Source organism: Microcaecilia unicolor, chromosome 2, assembly GCF_901765095.1.
Source record: "Microcaecilia unicolor chromosome 2, aMicUni1.1, whole genome shotgun sequence".
In the NCBI taxonomy this organism is placed as follows: domain Eukaryota; kingdom Metazoa; phylum Chordata; class Amphibia; order Gymnophiona; family Siphonopidae; genus Microcaecilia; species Microcaecilia unicolor.
Genome location: NC_044032.1, coordinates 296,175,808 through 296,198,720, shown reverse-complemented (window position 1 = coordinate 296,198,720; position 22,913 = coordinate 296,175,808). Strand labels below are relative to the sequence as shown.

Genomic DNA, 22,913 nt, shown 5'->3' with positions numbered 1-22,913 from the left:
AATAAATCACCCAGAAGGCAGGTCCTGACCACCTGCCATACTAAAATGATACTCTTCTTCCAAGTAACTTCTCTCGTCCAAGGCAGCACACAAGCTGCCTTGGAAGTGGGACTGTACTACTATATTCATGAAAATACAAATATGCAATAAGACAAAACAAAAGGGTAAACTATAAAACTAAATTAGGGCCTGATTACAAAGACACGAAGAAACTATACCAACTTGTGAACAAACTATTAGACACCACAGCGGTCACTGCTACCAATACAGACATTCCATCTGCAGACAATCTCACTAAATACTTCAATGAAAAAATTACAAACCTACGCAAAACGCTACCCCAGGACAATACTGATACCAAGAACTTCATCAATAATTTGGATCCAAACCCTGGAGAATACCCAGCTGACCGAACATGGTCAAATTTCACGCTCCTCACCGTCGAAAAAGTCACCCACGCGATCAAAAGGTTCTCCAGCACCCACTGCAAACTGGATATCTGCCTCAGCTACCTACTAAAATCCGCCCCTGACCGCTTCATAACAGACCTCACATCTCACCTAAACTACATGCTCCAACAAGGTCTTTTCCCTGAGGCATACAGCAACATCCTACTCACCCCAATCCCAAAAGATACGAAAAAAACCAAAACAACCGAACTCGCCAACTACCGCCCAGTTGCATCTATCCCATTAGTAGTCAAATTGTCGGAGAGCATGGTAACCAGATTACTGACTACGAAGACAACTTCTCAATATTACATGAATCACAATCGGGATTTCGCCCCCTCCATAGCACCGAAACTGTGCTAGTCACTCTTCTGGCTTGATTCAAGCAGGAAATAGCCACAGGCAAAAGCATACTTCTCCTCCAATTCGATATGTCGAGCATATTCGACATGGTAAACCATAATATACTACTAAGACTCTTAGATTACTTTGGGATTGGTGGAAACATACTCAATTGGATCAAGGGCTTTCTAACCACCAGAACATACCAAGTGAAATCAAACTTCAACATATCACCACCTTGGAAAGCAGACTGTGGAGTACCCCAAGGATCACCACTATCACCAATACTTTTCAACATAATGATGATCCCACTGGATAAGTCCTTATCAAAGCAAGGCCTCAACCCGTTCATCTGTGCAGACGATGTCACAAAATACATTTCCTTCAGATATGACCAACAGAAATCACCAGCGAAATCAAACTCGGTCTGAACACCATGAATTCATGAGCAAACTCCTTTCAACTAAAACTGAACACTGAAAAAACACACTGCCTCATCCTCTCAACACAATACACACACACCCACAACCTCCCATCTCAGAACACTCCCTCCCCATCTCAAACAGTCTAAAATACTCAGCGTTACAATCGACTGCAACCTCACACTCAAGAGCCAAGTGAACTCCATAACAAAGAAAATGTTCCACTCAATGTGGAAACTTAAATGCATAAAATCTTTCTTCCCGACGGAAATATTTCATAACTTAATACAATCAACGATACTAAGCCATGCAGACTATTGCAATGGAATCTATGCGGGATGCAAAGAACAACTCACAAAGAAACTCCAGACCGCTCAAAACACAGCAGCCAGGCTGATATTTGGCAAACCGTGATTCGAAAGTGCCAAACCCTCAGAGAAAAACTACACTGACTTCCAATCAAAGAACGTATTACCTTCAAAATCTGCACCCTGGTCCACAAAATTATCTACGGCCAAGCCCCAGGATACATGACGGACCTCATAGACCTACTAATCAGAAACATATCCAGATTATCTCGAACATACCTAAACCTCCATTACCCAAACTGCAAAGGACTTAAATACAAAACAACCTATGCATCCAGCTTCTCCTATACAGTGGGGGAAATAAGTATTTGATCCCTTGCTGATTTTGTAAGTTTGCCCACTGACAAAGACATGAGCAGCCCATAATTGAAGGGTAGGTTATTAGTAACAGTGAGAGATAGCACATCACAAATTAAATCCGGAAAATCACATTGTGGAAAGTATATGAATTTATTTGCATTCTGCAGAGGGAAATAAGTATTTGATCCCCCACCAACCAATAAGAGATCTGGCCCCTACAGACCAGGTAGATGCTCCAAATCAACTCGTTACCTGCATGACAGACAGGTGTCGGCAATGGTCACCTGTATGAAAGACACCTGTCCACAGACTCAGTGAATCAGTCAGACTCTAACCTCTACAAAATGGCCAAGAGCAAGGAGCTGTCTAAGGATGTCAGGGACAAGATCATACACCTGCACAAGGCTGGAATGGGCTACAAAACCATCAGTAAGACGCTGGGCGAGAAGGAGACAACTGTTGGTGCCATAGTAAGAAAATGGAAGAAGTACAAAATGACTGTCAATCGACAAAGATCTGGGGCTCCACACAAAATCTCACCTCGTGGGGTATCCTTGATCATGAGGAAGGTTAGAAATCAGCCTACAACTACAAGGGGGGAACTTGTCAATGATCTCAAGGCAGCTGGGACCACTGTCACCACAAAAACCATTGGTAACACATTACGACATAACGGATTGCAATCCTGCAGTGCCCGCAAGGTCCCCCTGCTCCGGAAGGCACATGTGACGGCCTGTCTGAAGTTTGCCAGTGAACACCTGGATGATGCCGAGAGTGATTGGGAGAAGGTGCTGTGGTCAGATGAGACAAAAATTGAGCTCTTTGGCATGAACTCAACTCGCCGTGTTTGGAGGAAGAGAAATGCTGCCTATGACCCAAAGAACACCGTCCCCACTGTCAAGCATGGAGGTGGAAATGTTATGTTTTGGGGGTGTTTCTCTGCTAAGGGCACAGGACTACTTCACCGCATCAATGGGAGAATGGATGGGGCCATGTACCGTACAATTCTGAGTGACAACCTCCTTCCCTCCGCCAGGGCCTTAAAAATGGGTCGTGGCTGGGTCTTCCAGCACGATAATGACCCAAAACATACAGCCAAGGCAACAAAGGAGTGGCTCAGGAAGAAGCACATTAGGGTCATGGAGTGGCCTAGCCAGTCACCAGACCTTAATCCCATTGAAAACTTATGGAGGGAGCTGAAGATGCGAGTTGCCAAGCGACAGCCCAGAACTCTTAATGATTTAGAGATGATCTGCAAAGAGAAGTGGACCAAAATTCCTCCTGACATGTGTGCAAACCTCATCATCAACTACAGAAGACGTCTGACCGCTGTGCTTGCCAACAAGGGTTTTGCCACCAAGTATTAGGTCTTGTTTGCCAGAGGGATTAAATACTTATTTCCCTCTGCAGAATGCAAATAAATTCATATACTTTCCACAATGTGATTTTCCGGATTTAATTTGTGATGTGCTATCTCTCACTGTTACCAATAACCTACCCTTCAATTATGGGCTGCTCATGTCTTTGTCAGTGGGCAAACTTACAAAATCAGCAAGGGATCAAATACTTATTTCCCCCACTGTATAAGCACACAACTATGGAACACATTGCCAAAAGCTGTGAAAACAACCTATGACCACCTAAACTTCAGGAAATTACTAAAAAACAACCTGTTCAAAAAGGCATACCCCACCGATCCAACATAAATACCTACATCCTGCAACACAGTAAAACCAAAGCTTGTAATGGACAATATATAACCTTCCTCCTCTCGATCCCATTGTACCTAAAACACATGTACCATTATTCAACCACTATATCACCTTGTATTTGTTTCTACCGGTCTAGGTGAATGCCTTCACGGTACTATGTAAGACACATTGAGCCTGCAAATAGGTGGGAAAATGTGGGATACAAATGTAATAAATAAATAAAATAAATATACCTGTCTGCCATTCTAGCCTCCAGACATGAGACTCATGCTCCGAGAGCCAAGAGCATTTTGGATCAAGTGCACACATATTTTCTCACCAAGGAGATGACCATACATGTAGCACTTGCCACAAAAGACCAGAGAACCACCATCTCACTGCAGGACTGCTGTCTGCATCTTAGTACTACTGACTGTTTAAGTTTTTTTTTTAAGTTGGTAAGGGAATAGGGACACAAACTTAAAAAGCCCCTTATTTGGTATATTTTATGATATTATTTTATGTTTGATTCTTACAGAACTGTGAAGGACCAAGAATGAATCTGTTACTAAGATCAGAGTTATTCACTTGATTAAAATCCCCAATTAAAATACAATTCCAGCGTACCTAGAAGCAATTCTGGGACATATTACACCCCATGGCATGTAGCCATTTACTAAATCAAGCTTAGAACATTACCTTTCTGGGCTGTGATTCTCCTCGCAATGTGGTTTAATTGTTCTACAGTCTAAAGGACCATTGAAGGTTCAGGGGAGGGGGGAGGAAGGGTAGATATAGAGGGGAGAAAGGGGGTGAGGGGGGAGTTACTATCAAAGTTACATTTCATTGTTGGTAAACATCCAATGTACTGGAACTTCAATTGTTGTACCTCAATTATAAGTGATGTTTGTTTATAGTTCATCGACTGCTTTAATAAAGATGATTTAAACATAAAATCCCCAATTAAGACCTGCAGTGAAAAGTTTCCCTTCTACCCTCTTAATAGCCGATAAATCACAGAGCGTGCCTGGGGTGGCTAGGAATGGAACACAGTTTCTGCCCACCCTGATAACTTAATTTTAATTAAACAGTATTTAAATCTGTCCTGCTTTCTTTCTTACTTTCAAATAAACACCGAATTTAATTCAGTTTAACCCACAATCTCTTTTCCACAAGTTTTAAGGCACAAATTCTCAATAGAACAATACTCAAGTACAGATTCCTTACCAGCACAATCAGGTCTTTTCTCCCACAGGTAAATATAGAAATTAAACTTACTTACATTTGACAAGTCCAGTGGCTCATAAAAGGGGTCAATACAGAGTAAATATTAGAGAAATAAAGCATAGCCATTAAAAATAAACTGTTTACAAATTAAGCTTTGATGTGCTTACAGGACTAGAATGATCCGAAACTGTGCCAGCAGCAGATGAAGTTCGGGACACTACAGGACTCATGAGCTGTGGCAATGGGCCTCGGGCAACAACAAGCTCTACATGCTCTTTTGCTTTCTGCAGGATGCCGATGGCTTGTTGATGTGTAATTGTCTGATCAAGTACTTGTCCATTAATAGAAAGAATTTGATCTGCTTCCTTTAATTTTCCATCTCTATAAACAAAGAAATAAATAAGTTGAGAAGAAGGAAGTACAGCAGAAGGACAAATTAAGTATGTGGGCACAGTAACAGAAAATCTTACCTACCATAACCACATGGTATCTTTGGAGAACTAGATCTTGACTTAATCCATTTGATTTTAAGGCAAGACTAAGGTATTCAAGAAATTTTTGTAGGAGGCAAAAGAATGGATCTTGGGTGTTGCCCTGATACAACTCCATTTAACCAATTAGATTTTTTGGTGGATTCCTTTCTAGATGCCAGAAGGGTCGGAGATACTTCACTGATAAACCAGAATTTCCTTCTGTTTTGCTTCCAATAGGCTGCAGCAAACTGTGGCAAAACACAATTGACATGGGGGAGTGAAGGGCCTGAGGATTCAAGAAGGGAAGTGGTCTCATTCCCTCTCTGCAGTAGATCAGTTCACCCAGGTCTCCATTCTCTTCTTCTTTCACCTCATGTTTCTGCTGTGATATGGTTCCTACTAGTGAAAAAGGCCCGTTTCGGGCTCAAATGAAACGGGCGCTAGCAAGGTTTTCCGCTGAGTGTGTATGTTAGAGAGAGTGTCTGTGTGAGTGACTGTGCAAGTGTGTGTGTGTGACTGAGTGGTTGCGACTGTGTTTGTGACAGTGTGTGTAAGTGTGCAAGTGTGTGTGTGTCAGAGAGAGAGAGTGAGTCTGGGTGGGAGTGTGTCTGTGAGAGAGAGAATGTGTGTGTGTGTGTGTGTGTTTGAGAATGAGGATGTGCAAGTGCGTATATGAGTGACAGTTAATGCACCACAGGCTCTATGATATATGGTATGACAGATAGCATGGGATCAGTACATGTAAGTTGATGCAGGTCCACCTTAAATAAATAAGAAGCTCTGTTGTTCCCCCCCCCCCCTCGCCAATCACTCCCCATGATGCAGCCTCACTGATGCTACTTCTCTCATAGCTTTGTGGGTGTCAAAGTTTGAAGGAGTGGTTTCGTGCCAAACTCACAAATGCCTTATAAGATGTCCTTTTATGTAATAATATAAGAACATCTGGCTTTGCTGAATGCTGTTAGAAACAACTTTTCTTTAGTCTCCTGAACTCTGCTCTTCTCTTGTTTCCTAGTAGTTGCGCCCCTCCGCTATCATCTCGTTGTTCCGGCCCTTGGGGGGGGGAGGGGGGTAGGTGTGATTGTGTGCAGTCCCGGGGGTGCGGGGCATTGTGGTTGCTGTATCTATGCACTTTCGCTGGTATTGGTGAGGAGCTTGTTGCAGCCGCTGTTGGCGTTGGGGGGGGGGGGGGGGTCGCTGTGTGTCGGGGCGGAGGAGGGGGGTATTTGATGTGGCTGGGATTCTGCTGTCTCCCCTTGTTCCCCCCTGCAACCATTTCTCTCAATCGGGTCTTGGAAGTACCTGCTTGCGATTGTTTCCTTGATTGTAGGAAGCGGGTGGGGGAGTTCATTGCTTCTCTCCGCCTTTAGTCACCTTGTCTCTGCCTTTCTCTTGTTTCTCCTTAGCTGGCTTGTTCCGCAATGCGTCTTTGGTGACGTTTCGCTTATTAACGGTTTGTTTTGCTGGTTTTCGGCGATCCGATTTGTTGTGTGTGATTGCTCCGCCCTCGATGTCATTACGTTTGACGCGTGGGCAGGGCAATCAGGCATGCGTGAATTTCGGGTTTCACCACCATGCATGTGGAATGTTCGGAGTTGTTGAGGCTTCATATAACGTTGGAGGTGCGTTTTATATAGAGAGATTAGCTTAAGCTGCTTGCACTTTCCACAGACCTGGCTGGCTCACTCACCTACTTTCTGAATGCATTTCACTGCTAATTCTAAGAATACTACTTTTTTTTAATTGTCCTAACGGATGTACAGACTTATGTGTACTTTGGAAAAAAGGCAGAAGACGGGAGATATGCTGCATAGATATTTAAATTTCTCTATCATAAATACATAGGAGGAAAGCCTCATTCAACTGAAATGAAGTTCTGAAACAAGGGGGCAAAGAATGAAGGTGAAAGGGGATAGACTCAGAAGTAACCTGGGAAAATACTTCCTTCACGGAAAGGGTGGTGAATTCATGGAACAGACTCCTGGTGGAAGTGGAGAAGAAAACAGTATCTGAATTCAACAAAGCTTGGGACAAGTACATAGGATTACTAAGGGAATGACAAGGAGAGCAGATGGATGACATGGATGGGCAGACTGGATAAGCCATATGGTCTTCATCTGCTCAACCTCTTTGCATGGCCGCGACCAGCAAAGCAAGAAGCTAGGCCACGGACTTGGGGGCACTGAACAGCAACCTACCACCTGCTGAAGGTAGAGAAAAGTACTGGAATCTTCCAGGGTGCACCACAGCTTATTACCGGTGATATCATTGGGTAGAATTCAGTCTTTTCTCTACCTCCACCTGCTGACAGGAAGGGATAATAACCCATTCGTGCAGAGCAGTTGAGCTGATGGTAAGAAAACTGAAATTGCTATCAACCTATCTGAAGTCCTAATGAGATTTTACAAGGCATCAGCCACATAGGCCACGCTGGATTCTGGATGGGCTGCCTCCTCTCGGTCTCCGTCCTCCAACGTATCCCTGTCTGCTGAACCTAGCACAACCTAGACATGTAAGTGCCACAGACCATCATTACTTTAAAGACATGTTTGAACACAGACTTCATCTTACAATCCTGAATATCCTCCTTTCCTCCTTCTGATGCTAGAAGAACTGTCTTCACTTTTTACTAATCTGAGTATCCATCCTGCTAATCCTAAGAGATTTCAATCTAGCTCCATCAATCAAACAGGTCTGCTGATTTTCTCATTCTTCTCAGTAACCTGGGTTTTAAACACATTTCTTTGCCGCTTACTCCCGTGATTTCAAAAATACAGGCTAATATTCAACCCTCAGAAATCAAAATGACACCTGATCTCAGGTACCAGCTCTCCTACACTCATCAGCCCCATTTTGTGGGAGGTTCCAATGTTATATCTGAACCATTTGAATTCTCGGTGTCCTTATTATCATTATCAATTTTATCTCAAATTTCTAATATCATAACACACTAATTTTTTAAACTTTGAATGATCTATTTGGTACACCATCTTTTTGATAAAACTGTTCTTTGGTATCCTAACACATTCCATGGTAATCTCTGGTACTGATTATTGTAATTCTGACACTAAACAGACTTAAAAAAGATATTCAAAGACACCAAATAATATAAATTTTAAAATTAGACATATTTCACGATCCATGAAATTTAATTACATTACTCCTGTCCTTTGTCAAGAAGACTAGAATCCTGTTAACACACCAAATTACTTACAAACTTCTTCACCTGGTTCACAAAACCTCTATCTTTCTCAATTACTAATACCCTATATTCTACAGCTTTACACTCAACTCACCAAAATCACCTTGTAATCCCCTCCTATCACAACATTTGCTTTGAATCTGTTCGCTCTAGAATTTTCAATGTGTTTGGACCCTCTCTCTCTGGAATGCTTTTCTCTCTTCTGTACATCTGGAGTCTTTTTTTAGAAAAATTTAAAAGCACACTAAAAACTTTCCTATTTCAACACGCTTTTGGTTCTTGACCCTTTCCAGTAACTTTCAATGTCTCATAGTGTGGGTACAAAGGGGAGTGAAGACACTCAGTACTCTCCTGTCCTATTTTTATTGTATTTCATTCTTCTTCTTCTTCTCTAAGATTGTATTACATTTACATAAATTTTAATTTGCAAACCACTCTGAAAGATTACTCAAGGGCAGTCAATCAAGAACTGAATCAACTTGAAAACTTGGAGCATATAACCAATGAATAAATCTCCACTCCACTGTTCATAATCAGAGAAGGTCAAGTTGTTGACCTGTAATGGGTATTCTCTTGAGATAGCAGTTCACCAATCACAGCAAATAGAATAAAATTCCAACGTTTTCTAAAAGACCATACATCTCTGATGGTCATTTGGAATTTGCACACTGAAGCAGCTTCTTCAACTTTTCTCAGTCCATGTTTTCCCAAATGCCTAGTTGGATGTGTGTCAGTAAACTGCTGTTTTTTTTGTAATTTAATAAGGTCTTTTATTGAAACAAGTGCAGCATGAATGTTATTCATATTTCTCCTCTTAGCCTCAGTCAGAAATCTTATTTTATTCTCAGTTTCCTACACAGATTTTGGCCCTTTAAAAACTTTTTTTTTTTTTTTTTAGAATGAACAGATCAAACAGTATATCTATACAACTGATTAGGTACACCACTTTAAGAGCAAGGCAGTGTAGTAAATCCAAAATAAATAAAACAGATTAGCTTTCTGAATGTTATTGTATGAGATTAGGGATGCATGTGCAATTATGAATATCTCACCTGTGGGTTATACTGCCTTCTTGAATCTCCTGCACAAATATTCCCAATTCTCCTCTGTTTTCACTCTTCAAGCCCACAACACTAAACCCCAATCCACCAGCTAGGGGTTTAATGAGCTTCAACACCTCAGTTTGACGACCCTGTTTAAAAAATAGTGAATACACATAAAAACATACAAACATGACACATTTTAATTTAGGGGTCCTTTTACTAAAGCTCAGCATGTGCTAACAGACATTTTTATTTATTTATTAGAATTTATTTACTGTCTTTTTGAAGGAATTCACTCAAGGCAGTGTACTGCAAGAACAACTCAAACATAAAGAATAGACAATTACAGCAGTAAAAATATTCAAACAATACAAAGTATGGCATAGTATGTTATGTTACAATGCCAACACAATAAAATATTTTAATAGGGTGGACGCAAAGACGGAACATATATAAGATAGAGTAACAGGAGTAAGAAAATAAGAGACTAATTTAAAGAAAGTTGCAAATGAGGTTAGAAAGGTGCTTGAACATTAACTTAGCTAGGGTAAGAGCCAGCGGGAGGGGGGAGAAAAGGAGGGACAGGTTTGCACTTGCTCAAGAAGAGCCCTCAACCCCAGGTACTCAACAAAACCTAAGAATTAGACTTGGAGACCTAGCCAGAGCTGCTGCTGTGTGTGACCACCACCTGCTGAGATAGAGAACATACTGAGGCGTTTCCGGCAGCACATGACCACATATAGGGAGGCAAAAGGATTGCTCTCTATCTCCACCTGCTGGTAGATGGACACAACCCGCCAGTCTATGGATTGGTCAGCATGATGATATGGAAACAGTGTTACTAGGCACGGAGAAGCTGCGAGTTCGGACAAGTCTGGTACTGAAAAATTTGTGTCTGAACTCAAAGATTACTTAGAGGCTGAAAGATTCATCCCCCAATAAGTCTTCAACTGTGATGAAACTGGCCTGTTTTGGAAGAAAATGCCAAAGAGAACGTTCATTACACAGGAGGAAACGGCACTGCCAGGACATAAGCCTATGAAAGATAGGCTTACTCTTCTGTTGTGTGGTAATGCTAGTGGTGATTGTAAAGTGAAGCCATTACTGGTGTACCATTCAGAAACTCCTAGAGTATTTAGCAGAAACAATGTGATCAAAAGTAAACTGTGTGTGATGTGGAAAGCAAACAAGAAAGCATGGGTCACGAGGGCAATTTTCATTGAGTGGATGAATGAAGTGTTTGGCCCGAGTGTGAAAAAATACCTCCAGGAAAATCATTTGCCCCTTAAGTGCCTCCTGTTAATGGACAATGCTCCTGCACATCCTCCAGGTTTGGAAGATGCACTGTTGGAGCAGTTCAGTTTTATCACTGTGAAGTTCTTGCCCCCTAATACCACACCACTCATCCAGCCCATGGACCAGAATGTCATTTCCAACTTCAAGAAACTGTACACAAAAGCATTGTTTCAAAGGTGCTTTGAGGTGACATCAGATACAGAATTGTCAAGAGAGTTCTGGAAAAACCATTTCAACATTCTCAACTGCATCAGCCTCATAGATAAGGCTTGGCAGGGAGTGACATACAGGACGATAAACTGTGGATGGAAGAAATTATGCCCAGGATGTGTGCATGAGAGAGATTTAGAAGGGTTAGATCCTTCACCTGATGACCCTACACATGTTGTGCAATTGTTCATTTAGGTAATTCCATGGGTTTGGAGGTGAGTGGTGAGGATGTGGAAGAGTTGGTGGATGACCACAGTGAAGAACTCACCACTGAACAGCTGCAAGACCTTCAACTAGAAGTGCAACAGACGGCAGATGAAGAAGTTGCTTCGGATAATGAGAAAAAACAGTAGACAATGTGCCTTCTTCAAAGATTAAGGACATCCTCTCCATGTGGAGTAAAGTACAGGTGTTTGTGGAGAAAAATCACCCAGACAAAGCTGTTGCAAGCCGTGTCTGCAACTTGTTCAATGATAATGTCTTGACCCATTTTAGGCAAATCTTAAAGAGGCGACAGAAACAAACCTCTTTGGACACGTTTCTTGTACGGCATGGGTCCACAGACTCTGAAGCTGGTCCTAGTGGCAAAAGAACAAGAAGGGAAGTAACCCCCCCCCCCCAGAAGCTGGTCCTAGTGGCAAAAGAACAAGAAGGGAAGTGACCCCCCCCCAGATAGTGTCCTTATGGAGGGGGATCCCCCTTCCAAACAATAATCTCTGCTCCTCTCTCTCTCTCTCCATCTTCCATACACCAAGAAGAGTCTTCAGAAAGGTAAATGCCAAGTTAAATGTTCATTTATTCTATACACTAGTCTTTTTTATTCATTTCAAAGAAAAATGGCTTGTTGCCTCGGTTTTCGTCGATAGTTTTTGGACGAATTATCGACGCCAACCGAGGTTTCACTGTATTCTTGAAACTGAATCAAGTTTTAGATTAAAGTTATCAATCTTGATGATGGAATTATCATTTAGAAACATCAGAGGGCAGCAGAGGGATTTTGTGTTGCTGTTACTGAGGCAAAACCAGAATTTGAAAACATTTGTTTTGTATGGCAAGCTGTAAGATGATATCAACTCAAAAAAGGAGGAAAGCACTGAGAGTGGAGCTTCAACATACAATTTTTCGGATTATATATTCATCAATTTATGTATAGAGGACATCATAATACAGGTCTTACTGGGAAAGAGGATCTCTTATAGGTACAACCTATTACAATTCCAAACCCTTAATAATGATTTCAATCATCTGTCCTCTAAATTATAGCCCAACCTTAAACACGTGTGCCCAAATGAAATCAGCAAACATGAAACTTCTAAAAAGTGGCAGCTACTTATCTGAAATAGCGCTGCTCCACTCTGACTTGATCACCCAATGCCAACAATAATTGCCAAAATATAAATTTGAGTCACAGTACATAAACCAAGGCATTTCGGTATACACTATGCCTTTCTCCAGGGTTTTGAGATACATTCTTTGTCCCACTTGTGTCATGAATGGCACAAGTGGGACAAAGAATGACACAAGAACCAGTTGTCAATCTACTACATACAATACTCATTTAAATTGGCTATGATACCAATATATAATTTGAAAAATTGTATGTTGAAGCTCCACTTTTAGTGCTTCCCTCCTTTTTTGAGTTGATGTGATTTATAGTGGGAACATGGTTTTAGTGCCCTTCTGTGTGTTGTAATATAAGTTGTAAAAAGAAACATCCTAGCTCTATAATCTGTGTAGACTCTAGAATGGATAAGTTTTTTGATGTTGACTGTAAGTTTAGTGTGAAGTTGCTTATTCAATCCCATCTTGAAAAACTGTATGCAACACATCAGTCCCAGATTTCTCACTGATAAAGCTAAGTGAAGATTAATAATTCCTAGAAAAAAATAATATTAAGAACTTTCAGTTTAATAGCCACTTATAAAACAAAGTAACTCTATTTAAGAATATATGTTAGCTTCTCCTTTCATTATTTTTAACAAACAACTAAATATTTAGAAGTCTTTGGGCCCTGTTTACTAAGCCGCGCTGTAGGCGCGCTAACGTTTTTAGCGTGCACTAACACTAAAGATACCCATAGGAATATATGGGTGTCTCTAGCATTAGCGTGCCTTAGTAAACAGAGCCCTTTATGTTGGGTGGTGAATTTTAGTGTTCAGTGTGTCACACACAATTAGAAGCATTTTCAAAGCACTCAGACTTGCACAGTTACACAGAGGCGTATTTTCAAAGCACTTATACTTACAAAGTTCCATAGCAATCTACACAACTTTGTATGCGTAAAAAATGAGCCCCATAGTGATCTATGGAACTTTGTAAGTCTAAGTGCTTTGAAAATGAGCCTCTATGTCTGTCAGATCTGTCATTAAAAAAAAAACCCCACTAACACCTATAAACTGCTATTACAGTATGAAAACCTATCTTGGCATTTTCTTAACCATGTCAAAACACTGTTTTATCATCAAACAATACTAATGCTCTTACCATTGCCGTTTTTTTTAGTATTTGATCAAATTCTTCACTGGATGGTTTACCATTAATCTGAACAGTGACAGATCTTGATGGTGCTTCCAGTAAGTTAGCATCACTACCATTCTGCTGAGCCAATGAATAGGATTCATTATGTTGGAAAGACATAGAATTGACACCATGATGGATAGGATGTGCACTCGGTGATGGCAGATGTGGTGACCCATTAACCTAGAAATAATGTAAAACATTATACAATTATAATCTTAAAATGTAACTGATTATAGAACATAATTATTTTATTTTTATTACTGAAATTGGACAATACTGTACAAGAAAAACATTAATACAGGGACATAATAAACACCTTAGGTTCTAATTATTTACATAAGTAATTAACAGTCACTTAGATTTGCTTAATATTTTTCAGCTGAAATGGTCAATGTCCTTTACATGACACCATTTCACATTAAGTGCAAGCAAGCTATAGCCACCAATAGGGTAAATGAGCTGCCAAAACATCCGATGGTCTCAGATGACTGCATAATAGCTCCATTTTCAAAAGGATGTTGAGTTAAAGAACAGGATTATCATCAGCATTATATTAAAACTAGTAAAAAAGGCCCGTTTCTGACACAAATGAAACGGGCGCTAGCAAGGTTTTCCTCGGAGTGTGTATGTTTGGGAGAGTGTATGTGAGAGTGACTGTTTGAGAGTCAGAGTGAAAGTGTGATTGTGTGAGAGAGAGCGTGAGTCTGGGTGTGAGTGTGTTTGTGAGAGAGTGTGTGTGTGAGAATGAGAGTGTGTGCAAGTGTGTATGTGAGACACAGTGTGAGTGAGAGTGTGTGTGTGTGGGCGAGAGAGAGAGTGTGTGTGAGACACAGATTCTCTGTTTGAGTGAGTGTATGAGACCAAGCGAGTGTGTGAGTGACTGTGTGGCACATAGAGAGTGAATGTGATACAGTGTGAGACAGAGTGTGTGAGAGTGAGAGTCAGAAAGACACTGTATATGAGAGAGAGAGTGTGAGCCGTGCCCTCCCAATCCATGGCCAGCTGTCCCCTGCCCCCTCCATTCATCCTTTTCCAGCAATTCCCCTCTGTCCCTGAGCCCTGCCCTCCCAATCCATGGCCATCCATGTTTGTCTGTCACCTGCCCCCTCCATTCATCCCTATCCAGCATTTCCCCTCTCTGCCTGAGGCCTGCCCTGCAATCCATATCCATCCATGCCCATCTGTCCCCTCCATTCATCCCTATGCAGCAATTCCCCTCTCCCTGAGTCCTGCCCTTCCAATCCATGCCCATCCATGCTCCTCTGTCACCTGGCCCCTCCATTTTTCCCTATCCAGCATTTCCCCTCTCTGCCTGAGGCCTGCTCTGCAATCCATATCCATCCATGCCCATCTGTCCCCTCCATTCATCCCTATCCAGCAATTCCCCTCTCCCTGAGTCCTGCCCTTCCAATCCATGCCCATCCATGCTCCTCTGTCACCTGGCCCCTCCATTTTTCCCTATCCAGCATTTTCCCTCTCTGCCTGAGGCCTGCTCTGCAATCCATATCCATCCATGCCCATCTGTCCCCTCCATTCATCCCTATCCAGCAATTCCCCTCTCCCTGAGTCCTGCCCTTCCAATCCATGCCCATCCATGCTCCTCTGTCACCTGGCCCCTCCATTTTTCCCTATCCAGCATTTCCCCTCTCTGCCTGAGGCCTGCTCTGCAATCCATATCCATCCATGCCCATCTGTCCCCTCCATTCATCCCTATCCAGCAATTCCCCTCTCCCTGAGTCCTGCCCTTCCAATCCATGCCCATCCATGCTCCTCTGTCACCTGGTCCCTCCATTTTTCCCTATCCAGCATTTCCCCTCTCTGCCTGAGGCCTGCTCTGCAATCCATATCCATCCATGCCCATCTGTCCCCTCCATTCATCCCTATCCAGCAATTCCCCTCTCCCTGAGTCCTGCCCTTGCAATCCATGCCCATCCATGCTCATCTGTCACCTGGCCCCTCCATTTTTCCCTATCCAGCAATTTCCCTCTCTCCCTGAGTCCTGCCCTCCCAATCCATGCCCATCCATGCTCCTCTGTCCCCTGCCGCCTCCATTCATCCTTTTCCAGCAAGTCCCCTCTCGCCCTTCCATGTTCCCCCCCACCCCCTCGCATCCATGCTACGCTCTCTCCCATGTCCCAGCCTGGCCCGCCCTCTTCTCCCCCCCCCCCCCTTCGCATCCATGCATCCTTTTTTTTTTTATTATTCTTTTTAACTTTACCTCCGTGGCGGTTCGTGCAGCGAAGCGTCAGGGAAGGAGGCGGCGCTCCCGACGTCTAGCTTTCCCTTCGCTGTGTTCCGCCTTGTTTTGAAGGCGGAACACAGCGAAGGGAAGGCTAGACGTCGGGCGCGCCGCCTCCTTCCCTGACGTTTCGCTTCCGGATTTGTTTGTTTTGTCGCGAGGGCGGGGCAGAGACGGCAGGCTGAACCCTTCAGCCTCAGCCTGGGAGTGACGTCAGATGGCTTCAAGGCTTCAGGCTTCAAGGCTTCAGGCTTCCGGCTTCAAGTTTCCGGCTTCACAGAACTCAGGCTTCCGGCTTCAAGTTTCCGGCTTCACAGAACGTTGGCTTCAGAACGTTCACGGTGCGTTTTATTATATTAGATTAGATGAACTACTACACAGAGAAAAACTAATAAAAAGTGTAACATTATACATGGGGGGAATGAATAGCGATTACTTCAAGAATGCCAATTTTCCCTATTGGCATTCACTTACAAACTATGGTGCAAACTTAGAAATAGAAAAACACCTACTATACCTGAAGGTACCACCTTGAACTACCACTGAAAAAGAACACTGTGGGGTCCGAGAAAAACAGGAGAGACCTCCCACGCAGACACAGCAAAGGGCTCTTCCAGGTGCACCCCACAGAGTGAGAACAATCTTATCCGATCTTATGGTCCAGGGGGCTAGAGAGAAAGTACTACTAAGTTCCATGTGTGAGTCAGGACATTTGGCCTGTTGTTCTTAAGGTTTAAAGTGCTTTAAAGTTCTCACCCATGACCTTCAGAAAATTAAAAAAAAAACATTTTGCAGGTCTTTCAGGCTCAGGGAAGGAAGAGAGAAATGAGATCCCCATTAGCTACATTTGATCTTATTGATCATTCCTTTTCGCTAAACCACCTTCGGTCTTTGAGACTGACATACACTGTATTGGCCTGGTTTTGCTCTTTTTTTTAACCTGTAGGACTTTGAGTCCTTATATATTCTGCTACTTCAATTAATATCTGCTATGTGGGGTTCCACAGGGGTCAATTCTTTCCCTTATCATGTTTAATCTCTTTTAGAGCCCTCTTACCACCATAATACAAGGGCTTTCGATTTCTTTCCATTTCTATGCAATCTATTGCTTTACCCTGATCGTGCACCATTTCAATGTTGTTTAGATTCTATAACACAATGGCTCTCTGATCACATTCTAAATCATAAAAAAACTGTTGTTTGATGGCTGGGGGGTCATTTGCCAACTCCAACTTCTCCTTTATCTTTACTCAATACTACTATTAAGCAAGTAGATAATTTTCATTACTTGCATATTTGTTCATGACTCACAACTCTCTTTTCTACCTCAGATTTTTCACTTAGTAGATCATGTTTTCTTGTCCTGTAGCAATTGCATTCTGTGCAATCTCTGTTTAATCACGATTCTTTCCATTCTATACTTTTTGCTCTTTTTATGACTACTGCAATGTGGTTAATTCAGGTATATTTGCTATTACGATGAAGCAGCTACAGACTTTTACAGAACACAGCTATTTCACTCCTTTGGCACGCAAGTAGGTCAGACCATATTACTCCACTACTTAAGTGTCATCATGGGCTTCCAGTCGAATTCTGGGTAAAATTTAAGGTCTTAAAGCTTTCCAGTTTGGCCATCCTTCCTATTTGTTAACATTTACTATCCCTTATTCTCCATCTTATGTCCTTCAATCCTTAATATAGTAACACATTGTAAGCCACATTGAGCCTGCAAATAGGTGGGAAAATGTGGGATACAAATGCAACAAATAAATAAAATAAACATAGTAAGTGAAGGCTGATAAAGACCAGAATGATACATCCAGTCTGCCCAACAGTCACATTCATTCTCAATTCAAGATTAAACAATGAACGTGATATTATATACTTGATCATGGTCTTTCTTTGCTGTTTCTGGGACATAGACCATAGAAGTCCGCCCAGCTCTGTCCTTATGCTACAGTTACTGGAGTTGATGTCAAAGCCTGCTCTGGCCTTTCCAAATCCATCTGCTCATTTGCAGGAAACAGACTGTAAAAATCTGCCTGGAATTGTCCTCATGTTCCAAATTAGTGCAGTTCCCGTTGATGCCCCAGAACCGATCCTTAAGGCACTCCACTACTCACCTTTTATTCCTCCAAATGAATTCCATTAACCACCACACTCCGGCGTCTGTCTGTCAATCAATTCCTAATCCAGTTCACCACTTTGGGTCCTAATTGCAACCTGTCAAGTTTTATTCAAGAGCCTCCTATGAGGAACAGTGTCAAAGGCTTTGCAGAAATTGAACCTCTCTGAGCTCCCTCAGTATCCTGGTATGGATTCCATCCAGTTCCATGGCTTTGTCTACCTCTAAATTTTCAAGTCATTTATAAACACTTTCTTCTTTGAATGGTGCTATATCCACTCCATTCTCATATGTACCTTTGCCAATCTTGATCCTTCTCCAGGGTTTTCTTCTGTGAACACAGAACAGAAGTATTTGTTTAGCATATTTACTTTTTCCTCATCATCATCCACATAGCAGTTGACAGCATCTTTCAGCCTCACAAATCAATTTTTAGTCTTCCTCCTTTCACTAATATACCTGAAAAAATTCATCTCCCCTCCTTACATATCTAGCCATTTGTTCTTCCGCTTGCACTTTTGCCAGACGTATATATCCCTTGGCTTACCAGATGTATAACTCTCTTGGCTTCTTTCAGTTTCATCTGGTATTCCACTCTGTGTTCCTTTTCTTGAGTTTTTCTATACTTCATGAATGCCAACTCTTTAGCCTTTATTTTCTCAGCCACTTGCATGGAGAACCATATTGGTTTCCTTTTTCTCTTGCTTTTATTTATTTTCCTTACATAAAGATTAGTAGCCATATTTATAGCTCCTTTCAGCCTGGACCACTGACTTTCCACTTCTCGTATATCCTCCCAGCCCATCAGCTCTTTCTTTTATTCCCCCATTTTACTAAAGTCAGCATGCTTGAAATCCAGGACTTTGAGTTTTGAGTGACTGCCCTTCCCTTTAGCTGTTATATCAGATCAATCTATTTGATGATTACTGCAGCACAGGTGGGCACCCACTCGCACATTAGACACACTTTCCCCATTTGTGAGCACCAGATCCAGCATCACTTCCTCCTTTGTGGGTTCTGTCACCATTTGTCTGAACAGAGTACTTTGAAAGGCATGCATGATCTCTATTTCTTTCTGCTTCTACAGATGGAACTTTCCAATCCACATCCAGCAGGTTGAAATCCCCCAGCAACAGCACCTCTCTTTTCTTTCCCAACTTGGATATCTGTACCCAGATCTTTATCTAATCCTTCCGATTGTGTCGGAGGTTTGTAGACAATACCCATAAGCACACAGGTTCCATCATCTCTTTTCAAGGTGATCCATATTGTCACATAAAGAGCTACTCCTCCACCTTTACAGCCATCTCTATCTTTCCTAAATAGACTAGCCTGGTATGTTTGCATCCCATTCATGGGAATCATTGAACCAAGTCTCCGTGATTGCAACAATGTCTAACTATACCTCTAACATTAGGGCTTGCAGATCATGAACTTTGTTGCTTAGACTGTGAGCATTTGTGGTGATCACTTTCCAGCTACATTTCTATGGCAGTCTCGTCTTCTGTTTATTTTTTTTGCTTAGTCTCACTTCCTGCTGTATTGGTAAGAAGTGATTTTCTAAGTCTGTTGTACTCATTGCTTTCTTTACTACTGACACATCTTGTCTTTAACTGGGGTGACCACTGGAAGTAACCTGCCTCCATATGCCACCCACACCTGCCTTCTAGTTTAAATGCCTAGAAACATCTTGTCTACATTTCTCACCAACTATTCTTTTTCCTCCCACAATGAGATGCAGCCCATTGTTGCAATATAGTCTTTTCTTTTTCCATATATTGCCCCATCCTCCTAAGCAGTAGTGTGCTGGAGCTGGCTCGCACCAGCTCGCAAGAGCCAGTTAAATTTTTTGGCATCTTGCAAGCCAGTTGTTCTGGGAGTGCGAGCCGACTTGCCTCTCCTTCCCCCCTGACCTGCAGGGTCACAGACTGCCAGCGCCAGCTTACCTGCCCGCCCTCAGCTCCCCGACAGCCCTCCTTTCCTTCCTGCCACCGCCCTGCGATTATATCTTTTATTTTACCTCAAGTCACGGCGGCAGTGAAAGCAGCAGGCTCGGCGCGCCTCCGGCCTTCCCTCTCAGTGTCCCACCTTCTTCTGATGTACTTCCTGTTTCCGCGAGGGTGGGACAGTGAGAGGGAAGGGAAGGCTGGAGGCGCGCCGAGCCTGCTGCTTTCACTGCCAGGGGATGGGACGACTTCCTATTGAGGAAAGGCTAAAGCGGCTAGGGTTCTTCAGCTTAGAGAAAAGGCAGCTGAGGGGAGATATGATAGAAGTCTATAAAATAACGAGTGGAGTTGAACGGGTAGATGTGAAGCGTCTGTTTACACTTTCCAAAAATACTAGGACTAGAGGGCATGCGATGAAGTTACAATGTAGTAAATTTAAAACGAATCTGAGAAAATGTTTCTTCACTCAACGGGTAATTAAACTCTGGAATTTGTTGCCAGAGTATGTGGTAAAGACTGTTAGCTTAGCAGAGTTTTAAAAAGGTTTGGAAGGCTTCCTAAAGGAAAAGTCCATAGACCGTTATTAAATGGACTTGGGGAAAATCCACTATTTCTGGGATAAGCAGTATAAAATGTTGGCCACTGTTGGAACAGGATGCTGGGCTTGATGGACCTTTGGTCTGTCCCAGTATGGCAATACTTACAGTGGTGGAAATAAGTATTTGATCCCTTGCTGATTTTGTAAGTTTGCCCACTGACAAAGACATGAGCAGCCCATAATTGAAGGGTAGGTTATTGGTAACAGTGAGAGATAGCACATCACAAATTAAATCCGGAAAATCACATTGTGGAAAGTATATGAATTTATTTGCATTCTGCAGAGGGAAATAAGTATTTAATCCCTCTGGCAAACAAGACCTAATACTTGGTGGCAAAACCCTTGTTGGCAAGCACAGCGGTCAGACGTCTTCTGTAGTTGATGATGAGGTTTGCACACATGTCAGGAGGAATTTTGGTCCACTCCTCTTTGCAGATCATCTCTAAATCATTAAGAGTTCTGGGCTGTCGCTTGGCAACTCGCAGCTTCAGCTCCCTCCATAAGTTTTCAATGGGATTAAGGTCTGGTGACTGGCTAGGCCACTCCATGACCCTAATGTGCTTCTTCCTGAGCCACTCCTTTGTTGCCTTGGCTGTATGTTTTGGGTCATTGTCGTGCTGGAAGACCCAGCCACGACCCATTTTTAAGGCCCTGGCGGAGGGAAGGAGGTTGTCACTCAGAATTGTACGGTACATGGCCCCATCCATTCTCCCATTGATGCGGTGAAGTAGTCCTGTGCCCTTAGCAGAGAAACACCCCCAAAACATAACATTTCCACCTCCATGCTTGACAGTGGGGACGGTGTTCTTTGGGTCATAGGCAGCATTTCTCTTCCTCCAAACACGGCGAGTTGAGTTCATGCCAAAGAGCTCAATTTTTGTCTCATCTGACCACAGCACCTTCTCCCAATCACTCTCGGCATCATCCAGGTGTTCACTGGCAAACTTCAGACGGGCCGTCACATGTGCCTTCCGGAGCAGGGGGACCTTGCGGGCACTGCAGGATTGCAATCCGTTATGTCGTAATGTGTTACCAATGGTTTTCGTGGTGACAGTGGTCCCAGCTGCCTTGAGATCATTGACAAGTTCCCCCCTTGTAGTTGTAGGCTGATTTCTAACCTTCCTCATGATCAAGGATACCCCACGAGGTGAGATTTTGCGTGGAGCCCCAGATCTTTGTCGATTGACAGTCATTTTGTACTTCTTCCATTTTCTTACTATGGCACCAACAGTTGTCTCCTTCTCGCCCAGCGTCTTACTGATGATTTTGTAGCCCATTCCAGCCTTGTGCAGGTGTATGATCTTGTCCCTGACATCCTTAGACAGCTCCTTGCTCTTGGCCATTTTGTAGAGGTTAGAGTCTGACTGATTCACTGAGTCTGTGGACAGGTGTCTTTCATACAGGTGACCATTGCCGACAGCTGTCTGTCATGCAGGTAACGAGTTGATTTGGAGCATCTACCTGGTCTGTAGGGGCCAGATCTCTTACTGGTTGGTGGGGGATCAAATACTTATTTCCCTCTGCAGAATGCAAATAAATTCATATACTTTCCACAATGTGATTTTCCGGATTTAATTTGTGATGTGCTATCTCTCACTGTTACCAATAACCTACCCTTCAATTATGGGCTGCTCATGTCTTTGTCAGTGGGCAAACTTACAAAATCAGCAAGGGATCAAATACTTATTTCCACCACTGTATGTACTTATGCATAGACATATAGTAATTGGAGCATCGAAATCCTCCTGCAAATCTTCTACAAGAGGAGGCAGCAGAAGTCTGTGGTCTGGATACAGTTTTAATCGTATCTGTTTACTTTTGTAATTAGGTTGGCCACTTCCTCAACTTTGTCACCAAACAAATTATCTCCATGACAAGGGGCATCTGCTAGATGCTCCTGAACCGCAGATTTGAGGTCGAAGACCCTCAGCCAGGAAAGATGCCGCATTGCCACTCCAAAGGCATAAAGGCTTGCCTTGCCAGATATTGACAACCCAGAAGTTTCCTGTGAAGCTTATGGAACTCACCCTTCTCAGGAGAAAGAAATTCTTGAAAGAAGAGAGTATTCTGTATTATAGATTTCAAGTATAACTGTGGAATTAAGTTAGCATTGAACCCTGAAATGTTTTTCTGCCAAATGAGTCCATTGTTCTAGCTTCTCTGCCCAGAGGAGAAGCACGAGATCTCACACTATGCGTGCAATTTAAAGCAGATGAGATAGATGAGTTTTCTCAAACCTAGTGCATTTCTGTATCCTATACATTGTATCAATTTTCTTTGGAGCAACTTGAACTGTCAGCAGAGTCTCCCAGTTTTTGATTAGAGTATTTTTCATAATTGTATGAGGTGGAACAGTGATTCCTTCTCTAGGAGGAGAGTCAATCTATATTCTCAAACAGTTCTGAACAAGATTTGTCCTCTGTCTCTAATTTGAAAGGTATGGCTTGAGCCATCTCAAGGAC

The 22,913-nt window shown here is 42.6% G+C and overlaps 1 protein-coding gene across 2 annotated transcripts in view; it reads right to left on the bottom strand.

The window, feature by feature from the left end:
• Positions 1-22,913, bottom strand: part of MPDZ (multiple PDZ domain crumbs cell polarity complex component) — a 571,809-nt gene that overhangs the window by 513,466 nt on the left and 35,430 nt on the right. For both annotated transcript variants that reach the window (XM_030194291.1, XM_030194292.1), the window contains exons 4-6: positions 13,508-13,723; positions 9,527-9,666; positions 4,967-5,180 (exon numbers count right to left, since the gene is read on the bottom strand). In XM_030194291.1, coding sequence (XP_030050151.1) covers positions 4,967-5,180; positions 9,527-9,666; positions 13,508-13,723 — 570 coding nt within the window. The remainder of the gene's footprint in view (positions 1-4,966; positions 5,181-9,526; positions 9,667-13,507; positions 13,724-22,913) is intronic.